Consider the following 12,126-nt stretch of genomic DNA (forward strand, 5'->3'; position numbering starts at 1 on the left):
ACAAACCTTGACCAACTTGAGAAATACTACCCATAAGTACTTGAGTGAAATACTCAAGAGAGCTACGTTTGGCCTGATTCCTTAAGCAAAGGATACGTAGGCAACCCAGACAGGGTGCGGCCACTTTAATCTCTTCAAATTCTGTATCCCCGAAGTAAAAAACGCATGTCTGCAAAATTTCATGACTGGCGCCAGAAAATAGACTCTCTCGCCAGACGACAATTTTGTCGCCAAGCGACAGAGCCAAATTGTCAGCGACAGTGAATCAGATAGCAGCGCCAGCTTTCTGCGAGTGTCTAGACCAGTTTCGCATGTTCTGGAAATTTATTCGACTTTCGTACTCGAATTAATTCTCCGAAAAATAAATATTGTAATTGTTTTCATTGCTTTAATTGAAAAGTTAATTAAAATAAAAGCTGAAATTTTATTAATAAATAAAGAAAGTACATTATTGATAAAATAAAAGCTTAAAAAATTAACTAAAACAAATTAACTTTGTCTAATAAATCAAAAGAAAAGCAATGCTCTAGTCTTTTTTCTCTTTCTTGATTCTCTTCCAATTTGTGTCTTCATTCTTTTCCTCTTGATCCATAACCTTTGCTAGGAGACAACCATTAGAAGACCTACACTCTATCTTAGTATAGATAGTTTCTCCCTCCGCTTGAACAACATGTTTCTTCTCTACCCAAGCTTCCTTCTTTGTAGAGTCAACTTTTCTTTTTCCTTGATTTTTCTTAAAACTTTTCTTTCTTGGCATAATAGGAGTTTTGAATTCAATCCTTTCCCCTAACATTCTTTAGCAGGGACCTTTCTGTCACCTAGACGATCCTTCACACTGGTCTTCTCAATTTTGACTTGAGATTTTTGGAATCTTCCATCAAGCCATTGCTTCACTTTATTTGACAAACAAGGTGGTTCCTTGTGGGTAATCACCTCCCATAAGGGCCTACCACTCCAGTATCCGTCAAAACGCTCAATCTCTTGTGACACAGGAAATTCATAAGGACGGCGGAGATCTCCTATAGGGATGGTTTGTGCAAGACCATATTGTCTCATAATTCTACAAGGAAAATAAAAGGTTAATCTTGACAAGCTCGGGAGACGACAATATGCTTGGTTACTGCAACCAACCATTGCCTCAATCTTCCACCAAGGAACAATCCAGTTTATGGTAAAGTCACCGGCTGCGAATACCTTGCTCCACTCACGGCGACCTATTTTCAAAAATCGTTTCTTTCGCCGGACTATGCAATTTGGAACATATGTGTGTATATCGTCAGGAGGATTAATAAGCTTCAACCACTCCATGAGCCATATCTGTAAAATACGTATTGAATTAGTATTACAGTGTAAAATAATATTCTTTAGTTCTTGGTAAATTAAAAATATCATTATTTTATACCTGTAATAAAATTGGTGAACCTCGAAAAGGTGCTTTTGAATTCTTTCTTAATGCATCCAACCATAGCATAGTCTCTCCAACAATTAGCGGCATTGGATTTCTCCCAGATTCAACTTGTTCTATAACAGATATAATCATTGATTGGCCTTCGTTATCCTTACCACTAACTAAGAGTAATTGGTTAAACAAGCAATAAAGAAAAACCCTTCTCTTATAGACACGAAAATCGGGATTAGGATTATCATAAAAATAATGTGCAAATTCTGTCAAATCAACTATGTTACCATGCACTATATGTTTTAAAGTCGTACCCCTCAAATCAAAAAAGCATTCAAAATCTTGGGGAATAGACATAATTGGAAAGATTATACCTCCCGGAACAGGTTGTCACGAATACATCTTAGTTGCAATAGATTACTTCACAAAATGGGTGGAAGCACAATCATATGCTAAACTCACCGCCAAACATGTAGCACTCTTTATCGAAAGAAACAGAATTTGTCGATACGGAGTCCCACATGAAATGATAAGTGACAATGGAACCCACTTTCAAGCCGAATGTGAAGAATTGCTACAAAAGTATGGTATTCAACATCACCATTTTTCCCCGTATAGACCTCAACCAAATGGAGCAGTTGAGGCTGCTAATAAAAATTTGAAAACGATCATTGAAAAAATGACTGAAAATTATAAGGACAGGCCTAACAAACTTCACTTCGCACTGTGGGGTTATCGCACGTCAATCCGAACATCAACAGGAAATACGCCATTCAACTTAGTATATGGAATGGATGCCGTAAAACCTGTAGAGTTAGAAATACCTTCTCTACGCATTGCGTTAGAAAGTAAACTCGATGAAGTCGAATGGACTAGAGCACGATATGAAGAGCTAATCCTACTCGATGAAAAGCGACTAGAAGCTCTACATCATACTCAATGTTATCAAACCCGCATGGCTAGACATTTCAATAAAAAGGTCAAGACTAGGAATATCAAGGTTGGGGACTTGATATTAAAAGCACTAAGAAAAAAAGTTTTAGATCCAAGAGGCAAATTCAGGCCTAATTGGTCCGGACCATACATTGTCAAGACAATCCTGTCAGGAGGCGCGGCTAAATTAACTGATATGGATGGTAATGAATTTTCAAACATGACAAACCTTGACCAACTTGAGAAATACTACCCATAAGTACTTGAGTGAAATACTCAAGAGAGCTACGTTTGGCCTGATTCCTTAAGCAAAGGATACGTAGGCAACCCAGACAGGGTGCGGCCACTTTAATCTCTTCAAATTCTGTATCCCCGAAGTAAAAAACGCATGTCTGCAAAATTTCATGACTGGCGCCAGAAAATAGACTCTCTCGCCAGACGACAATTTTGTCGCCAAGCGACAGAGCCAAATTGTCAGCGACAGTGAATCAGATAGCAGCGCCAGCTTTCTGCGAGTGTCTAGACCAGTTTCGCATGTTCTGGAAATTTATTCGACTTTCGTACTCGAATTAATTCTCCGAAAAATAAATATTGTAATTGTTTTCATTGCTTTAATTGAAAAGTTAATTAAAATAAAAGCTGAAATTTTATTAATAAATAAAGAAAGTACATTATTGATAAAATAAAAGCTTAAAAAATTAACTAAAACAAATTAACTTTGTCTAATAAATCAAAAGAAAAGCAATGCTCTAGTCTTTTTTCTCTTTCTTGATTCTCTTCCAATTTGTGTCTTCATTCTTTTCCTCTTGATCCATAACCTTTGCTAGGAGACAACCATTAGAAGACCTACACTCTATCTTAGTATAGATAGTTTCTCCCTCCGCTTGAACAACATGTTTCTTCTCTACCCAAGCTTCCTTCTTTGTAGAGTCAACTTTTCTTTTTCCTTGATTTTTCTTAAAACTTTTCTTTCTTGGCATAATAGGAGTTTTGAATTCAATCCTTTCCCCTAACATTCTTTAGCAGGGACCTTTCTGTCACCTAGACGATCCTTCACACTGGTCTTCTCAATTTTGACTTGAGATTTTTGGAATCTTCCATCAAGCCATTGCTTCACTTTATTTGACAAACAAGGTGGTTCCTTGTGGGTAATCACCTCCCATAAGGGCCTACCACTCCAGTATCCGTCAAAACGCTCAATCTCTTGTGACACAGGAAATTCATAAGGACGGCGGAGATCTCCTATAGGGATGGTTTGTGCAAGACCATATTGTCTCATAATTCTACAAGGAAAATAAAAGGTTAATCTTGACAAGCTCGGGAGACGACAATATGCTTGGTTACTGCAACCAACCATTGCCTCAATCTTCCACCAAGGAACAATCCAGTTTATGGTAAAGTCACCGGCTGCGAATACCTTGCTCCACTCACGGCGACCTATTTTCAAAAATCGTTTCTTTCGCCGGACTATGCAATTTGGAACATATGTGTGTATATCGTCAGGAGGATTAATAAGCTTCAACCACTCCATGAGCCATATCTGTAAAATACGTATTTAATTAGTATTACAGTGTAAAATAATATTCTTTAGTTCTTGGTAAATTAAAAATATCATTATTTTATACCTGTAATAAAATTGGTGAACCTCGAAAAGGTGCTTTTGAATTCTTTCTTAATGCATCCAACCATAGCATAGTCTCTCCAACAATTAGCGGCATTGGATTTCTCCCAGATTCAACTTGTTCTATAACAGATATAATCATTGATTGGCCTTCGTTATCCTTACCACTAACTAAGAGTAATTGGTTAAACAAGCAATAAAGAAAAACCCTTCTCTTATAGACACGAAAATCGGGATTAGGATTATCATAAAAATAATGTGCAAATTCTGTCAAATCAACTATGTTACCATGCACTATATGTTTTAAAGTCGTACCCCTCAAATCAAAAAAGCATTCAAAATCTTTATAATAATATTTATTGATTCTAGGCATTACCGCAAGATCTGTGGAATAATAACCTATAATGGCTCCAAATTCTTCCGGTAAAGGACATATTTCATCATGGAAAAATCTAAAACAGTGAGTATCAATATCCCAATAGTCTATGGCAGAATAAATAAAATCAATGTCGAGACTCATCCCCTTGATTCCAAACATACCCCCATATGAGAAATATCTAATGCTTTTTTATCTTTAGCAATTAAATGACGACACCATTCATCCATGTATCCACAAAAGTTCTTTTAGCTAAAGGCATGATTTCTAGTTAATTAGCTAATTAATAAACTGGTTAAATTATGCAGTAGACGGATAATTCGCGGGCTATTTATAACTTTTTTTCATGACAGACTTCAATTCCTGTCGGAAACAGGAAAGCGCGTCTGTCGCTAGGCGACAAAATTGTCGCGTGGCGATAGGATGAATTACGCGGCACCAGTATATTTCTTTGCAGTGACACCTATTACGCATAGGAAACCGTGTTTTTACGTACTTGATTTCAACTTTGACTTGACTTACTGTTCTATACCTATTCATGCACCCTTATTATTATCACTATCATTATTATTATATTATTATTATTATTATTATTATTATTATTATTATTAAATCATATTAAGCTTAATTAATTTTAGGCTTATTTTTTATCATATTTTTTTTTCCTTCATTTTTCTTTTTTCATTTCTTTTTTTTGGGGGAGAGAGTCGGTACCCTCCACTAATATTAAAAATGACGGAAATTTCGCGCAAAAATTACACTTTCTCACACACTTACATAACACATTTGTTACAAAATAATAAATCAGGCAAATAAAATGTTAATAAATAATAAAGTGCATATATATACAAGTGTCTAGTACATAAGTCATATGAATAAAATAGACAAAGCCCTACAAAAGTCAAAAATAAATAAACACAGGTACAACTATGGCGCCGGAGGTCGCAAGTCGCAAGGGATGCCAAATGTATCAAAAAATGTCCTACTCCGTGGAGTATGTCCATCATCGTCACCTGAACCACCAGGCGGCGCGAACTGCAACTCAGGGCCAGGCCACCTAACCTCACCCTGAAATCCGACGGACAGAGGCTGAGGCTGCAAAGGCTGCTGCGACGACGAGCCTAACTCAAACGTCCCACCACCCATCCCACCTCGAACGGTCGGCCCGGTCGGAACCTACTTAGGTGATGACGCCGAGTCCTCTACCGCTGCGGCCTCAGAACGACCACCCCGGCCACCTGAAGTAGTCCGGCGACGCCTTGAGTCGGACCTAGTAGTCTCTCTCCTAGGCTCGGGTCTTGACCGAGTGCGTGGAGAAGGAATAGGCTGCCCCTGCAAAAGTAAATCAAGTTAGCAAATGCAACAAAAATAAAGTCAAAAATAATAAAAGCAAAAGTAATACCTCCTCAGCGTCATTGCTACGACAGGTAGCACGGTTCCGCAACCTCACAAGCTGGTTGTGAAAGGCGTCTATGCACCTAGCCATAGCCGTCACCACCTCACGAGAAAACTGCCAAAGTAACCAAGTCAGTAACTATTATAAAGCAAACATAAGGATGGTATGGGAAAAGCTACTTACTCGAGTCTGGTGACGAGGAATAGACCGCTCCACAAACTGCTCTCCCTCTGGAGCTGGCGGAATAAGCTCCTCGATCGGCCCACACGTGCCCTGGTAGCGTATGGACATCCTCGGAGGGATGAACTCCCTAGGGCCAGCATGTTAAGAATGAAAAGATTAGAAAGATGCTTGGGGGCTACCTAAAGAAAGATAAACTAAATAAATGAAAGCATACCGCTGCCTCCTCTGAAAGGACGGGAGCCGGCGCTAGCAACGGTAGCAGGTCCTCCTCGTAGCTCTGCTCGAGGAGAACATAAGACCTCCAAGGAGTATCCCAGGTAGGTCCACCAGCACGATCCCGCTGTAAGGCATTGTGGAACATATGCCGGGGTGGAGGAGCGGGAACAACAAAGGTATCCGAGGAGTGCTGGATGGCTACCCTCTCCCCTAGGTAGACCACCGCGTCGTATAATGAGACCCTAGAGGATACATCTTAGGGTCATATAATGATGTTCGGAACCATATATGACCCTTATATATTGCCATAAATGTCCGTGGTAGGCTTGAGGTCACGATATCGGTGCAAGTTTGGAACGGGTAAATTGACTGTTTAAAGGCATATTCGATGGTTCCACCCACTCAATTGGACTTCCGGAGGGTATTAGGAACCACGGTAAACATCTCGGCAACTTTTATTTTCGGGCGACAAAAAGGTCAAAAAATTCCAAAATTGAAGTCTATAATCCACGCATTTTGAGGAATTTTAAGGTTACGGCGCTCGGTGGAGAAAAGTCTTCAGACCCTAGGAGATACATTTTAGGGTCATACAATGACGTTTGGAACCATATATGACCCTTATATGTTGCCATAAATTTCCGTGGTAGGCTTGAGGTCACTATATCGATGCAAGTTCGGAACGGTTAAATTGACTGTTTAAAGGCATCCACCCACTCAATTGGACTCCCGGAGGGTATTGGGAACCATGGTAAACATCTCGGCAATTTTTATTTCCGGGCGAAAAAAGGTCAAAAAAATTCCAAAATTGAAGGCTATAATCCACGCTTTTTGAGGTTACAGGGCCCGGTGGCGAAAAGTATTGAGTCCCTAGGGGATACATTTTGGGTCATATAATGACGTTTGGAACCATATCATCTCTTATATGTTGCCATAAATGTCCGTGGTAGGCTTTAGGTCACGATATCGGTGCAACTTTGGAACAGGTAAATTGACTGTTTAAAGGCATATTGGATGGTTCCACCCACTCAATTGGACTCCCGGTGGGAATTAGGAACCATGATAAACATCTCGGCAATTTTTATTTCCGGGCGAAAAAAGGTATAAAACTCCAAAATTGAAGGCTATAATCCACGCTTTATGTGGAATTTTAAGGTTACGGGACCCGGTGGCGAAAAGTCTTGAGACCCTAGGGCATACATCTTAGGGTCAGATAATGATGTTCGGAACCATATATGACCCTTATATATTGCCATAAATGTCCGTGGTAGGCTTGAGGTCACGATATCGGTGCAAGTTTAGAACGGGTAAATTGACTGTTTAAAGGCATATTCGATGGTTACACCCACTCAATTGGACTTCCGGAGGGTATTAGGAACCATGGTTAACATCTCGGCAATTTTTATTTTCGGGCGAAAAAATGGTCAAAAAAATTCCATAATTGATGGCTTAATCCACGCTTTTTGAAGAATTTTGAGGTTACGGGGCCCGGTGGCGAAAAGTATTAAGACCCTAAAGGATACATCTTAGGGTCATATAATAACGTTTGGAACCAAATATGACCCTTATATGTTTCCATAAATGTTCGTGGTAGGCTTGCGGTTCACGATATCGGTGCAATTTTAGAACGGGTAAATTGAATGTTTAAAGGCATATTGGATGGTTCCACCCACTCAATTGGACTCCTTGAGGGTATTAGGAACCATGGTAAACATCTCGGCAATTTTTATTTCCAGGCGAAAAAAGGTCAAAAAATTCCAAAATTGAAGGCTATAATCCACGCTTTATGTGGAATTTTGAGGTTACGGGGCGCGGTGGCAAAAAGTCTTGAGACTCTAAGGGATACATCTTAGGGTCATATAATGACATTTAGAACCATATAATAATGTTTGGAACCAAATATGACCCTTATATGTTTCCATAAATGTTCGTGGTAGGCTTGCGGTTCACGATATCGGTGCAAGTTTGGAACGGGTAAATTGACTGTTTAAAAACATATTGGACGTTTCCACCCACTCAATTGGACTCCCGGAGGGTATTAGGAACCATGGTAAACATCTCGGCAATTTTTATTTCTGGGAGAAAAAAGGTCAAAAAATTCCAAAATAGAAGGCTATAATCCACGCTTTTTAAGAAATTTAGAGGTTACGGGGACCGGTGGTTAAAAGTCTTGAGACTTTAGGGTATACATCTTAGGGTCATATAATGACGTTTGGAACCATATATTACCGTTATATGTTGCCATAAATGTGCGTGGTAGGCTTGGGGTCACGATATCGGTGCAAGTTTGGAACGGGCAAATTGACTATTTAAAGGCATATTGGATGGTTCCACCCACTCAATTGGACTCCCGGAGGGTATTAGGAACCATGGTAAACATCTCGGCAATTTTTATTTTCGGGTGAAAAAAGGACAAAATTTCTAAAATTTAAGACTATAATCCACGCTTTTTGAGGAATTTTGAGGTTACGGGGTTGGTGGCGAAATGTCTTGAGACCCTAGGAGATACATCTTTGGGTCATATAATGACGTTTGGAACTATATATGACCCTTATATGTTGCCATAAATGTCCATGGTAGCCTTGAGGTCACGATATCGGTGCAAGTTTGGATCGGGTAAATTGACTGTTTAAAGGCATATTGAATGGTTCCACCACTTAATTGGTTTCCCGGAGGTTATTATGAACCATGGTAAACATCTCGGCAACTTTATTTCCGGGCAAAAAAAGGTCAAAAAATTCAAAAATTGAAGGTTATGGGGCCTGGTGGCGAAAAGTCTTGAGACCCTAGGGGATACATCTTAGGGTCATATAATGACGTTTGGAACAATATATGACACTTATATATTGCCATAAATGTCTGTGGTTGGCTTGAGGTCACGATATCGGTGCAAGTTGTGAACGGGTAAATTTACTATTTAAAGGCATATTGGATGGTTCCACCCACTCAATTGGACTCCTGGACGGTATTAGGAACCATGGTAAATATCTCAACAATTTTTATTTCCGGGCGAAAAAAGGATAAAAAATTCCAAAATTGAAGGCTATAAATCCACGCGTTTTGAGGAATTTTGAGGTTTTGGGGCCTAGTGGCGAAAAGTCTTGAGACCCTAGGGGTTACATCTTAGGGGTCATATAACACTACTACAAAAAGCGTGTTTTTTGGACGCTTTTTAGGTCTTTTTTCGACGCTAAAAAGCGTCGAAAAAAAATTTCTCGACGCTGCTAAAAAGCGTCGAGAATCCGTGTGTCGAGAATTTTGAGGGACACAAAAAAGCGTCGAGAATTTCGACGCTTTTTTGTGTCTAAACTAATATACGAAGTGTCAGTAAATACCAATTTCGAGCATTTTCCCAACTTTGTGTAATTTTTTAGCGACGCTTTTACATGTCCATAACTCAAATTTAGCGACGCTTTTTGTTGTCTTGCGTTGATCCGTGTCATCCTATGGTATGGCGGGAAACGTTTGAAATGTGAAAATATGCAAAATATGTAGAAATTAAAAAGCGTCTAGAAATTTTTTGTAAGCTTTTTTTTAAATTTTTTTTTCCTTTTATTAAATTATTACCATCATACATACATTATAGTTATTTAAATTTGTCATAAATTAAATTAATAACATTAAAATTAAAGTAAACAAATATTCTACATAACTAGATCAGATTAAAAAAAGAAATCAATAATTAATCAATATAATAAGAGTACGTAGTTAATTAAATTACTAAATTTATAAACGAAAACATCAACACAATTAATTAAAAAAAACGCGCATATTATAGTAGCTTGTCCCTAAATAAATACATCAGTAATATAATTAAGACTAAAAATTTTCACCAAAAAAAAAAAATTAATTAAGACTAAAAACCAAAATAGATAGCTGGCTTTATAGACGATGTAGTCGCTTGTTATTATGCTCAAGTGTTCCGGCATATTCTCTTGTTGCACCTCCTTTTCCAATCTTCAAAAAAAAAAAAATACAAAGTATAAATTAGTACATTACACAATATAGGCTTATACACACACACACACATACACACGCAAGCTTATAATTCCATCTTTCCATTACTAGCAACCACCACATACGAAGATAACTCAGTAGTCGAATGAGGAGCACAACCAAATACCAGGGTACCAACTAAATTTTTCATAAGCCTCCCACCTACACTACTACCACCACTACTAACACCCTGTTCATTAATCCAATTAGAATTTCCAGATTCAATACTACAAACCCTTCTAGCAACAACATTAACACCCTTCTAGCAACAACATTAACACCCTTTAGATTCCCAACTTTTTCACAGGCTGTAACAATTGCAGATCAAACAGATATAAAAACCCATCAGATAGAACCAAAATTCTACCAATTTGATTAACAAGATGAATTGAATTAATACCAGAATGACTAATACTAACACATCAGATATAATTTGTGTGCATTCAGATGCATTTGAAGCACAATAATCCTATCAGATTATTAACAACTTAAAATAGCCATTTCACTCACCAATTGTAAATAAGCTTTAAAGGCACTGCACTCGGCTTAAGCTGTGGCAACAAGATGGAGCCAATATTAATTTAATTATAAACCCCCTAAAAAATTCATAAGCAATAAGGCTTTTGGTCCAAGATAATATAAATAATAGGTGAATATGCAGAGCTAAGATAAAAAAGAGAGGATGGTACAAGATAATATAAATAATAGGTAAAGTGCCCCTCCATACAAATACTGCAGGAATAAATAAGGGAATAACTTTATGAGATGAAACAATTCCATATATATTTGATTACAGCAACACAAATAAGCAAGCACAACGTATATGTATGGGAGTGAGATTGATATGGTTACCAATCAGTACTTCTGAAAAGATACTCATGAAAAATTAACAATATAAAATGGCATACGACTCCAGCTAAAATTTACCACAACAATGACCCAGACCATATATCACACTAAATCATGTTTAAGTGACCTAATCAGTCATTCAAGTACACTAGCACATTTATAAAGATGCAATGTAGCAAGCAATCAAGCAATATGGATAGTCTAAATATCTAACAAATGCCTAATTATCTAACAAAATTAATCATTCCTTTCACAATAAAATTCCCAACCAGGTTTAGCAGAGTATGGTTTTCTAAATGAGTGCTGCCAATCACTCAGCTGATTTTCAAGAAACCCCAAAATAAGAGCATAACATTTACTATGTGTTTTATATTTCTGATTTGGACGATTTCACAAAATACAAATTTTTCCAGCACATTTACAGAATCGAACAATACATTCTTGAATCAATAAATTTCATAAAATATCTTACTATGAAGCACCGTAAGGACTTCAATTTCAGATATTCAGGCAGAATAACAAGGAAACAAAGACATGTGAGAAAACAAACATGTGTAAAAGACAGCAGCATACCTCATTGATGACAAATTTCTTTAGAGAGGATAATCAGTACTATTTCAGACTCAGCAAGCTCATCTGTTCAATCCCGGGGTCTTCTTACTCTCTATTTAAGGCTAAATTTCTTCTTCATCACAGGGGCCACTTCTGCTATAGTGTCATTTTGACTTCTTATTTTACTGAGCTCCTAATCCCAAGCTACAGATTAAACCTTAAGGTAATGGTAATAAAGCTCAAGTGTGCCTAGCCATCGTCAACTACACAACAAAACCAAGCAATTCATCACCATGCCAAAATAGGAATGCTTACACATCTTTTATGAGAATTTTTAGATATTTAGCTTGGTATCTTAACTAATTTCGATGAAAATTGAAACTAACTTCTAACTATTGTATATGTATTTTAACCAAAGTAATACGATCAAAGCTGGTTCTGAATTCAGATATTATAATAACTTAATGCAAACATATAAAGCTTTGAAAGCTCATCGTTCTTTTTTCTTCTGCAACATCAAAATGATTGATTAGTCTAAGTTAAATAAAGAAAATTGTGATAAAAGCTGGAATGGTGAAATGTATGCAACTTCTTGTTTTCTCAGATAT

The 12,126-nt window shown here is 37.6% G+C and overlaps 1 protein-coding gene across 2 annotated transcripts in view; it reads right to left on the minus strand.

Moving 5' to 3' along the window:
• Nucleotides 1-9,671: 9,671 nt before the first annotated feature.
• LOC145609131 (26S proteasome non-ATPase regulatory subunit 4 homolog) overlaps nt 9,672-12,126 on the minus strand; it is a 3,508-nt gene continuing 1,053 nt past the window's right edge. Inside the window, exons 4-5 of one of the 2 annotated variants that reach the window (XR_014105983.1) lie at nt 11,540-11,781; nt 9,672-10,078 (exon numbers count right to left, since the gene is read on the minus strand). Coding sequence is in view for 1 of the 2 variants with exons in the window: in XM_081664685.1 (XP_081520811.1) it covers nt 11,768-11,781 (14 nt within the window). In the remaining variant the exon portion in view is untranslated. Of the gene's footprint in view, nt 10,079-11,068; nt 11,782-12,126 lie in introns of those variants that run through there. The other variant, XM_081664685.1, reaches the window with a different exon arrangement.

Source organism: Chenopodium album, chromosome 23, assembly GCF_948465745.1.
Source record: "Chenopodium album chromosome 23, dcCheAlbu1.1, whole genome shotgun sequence".
Taxonomy (NCBI): Eukaryota; Viridiplantae; Streptophyta; class Magnoliopsida; order Caryophyllales; family Amaranthaceae; genus Chenopodium; species Chenopodium album.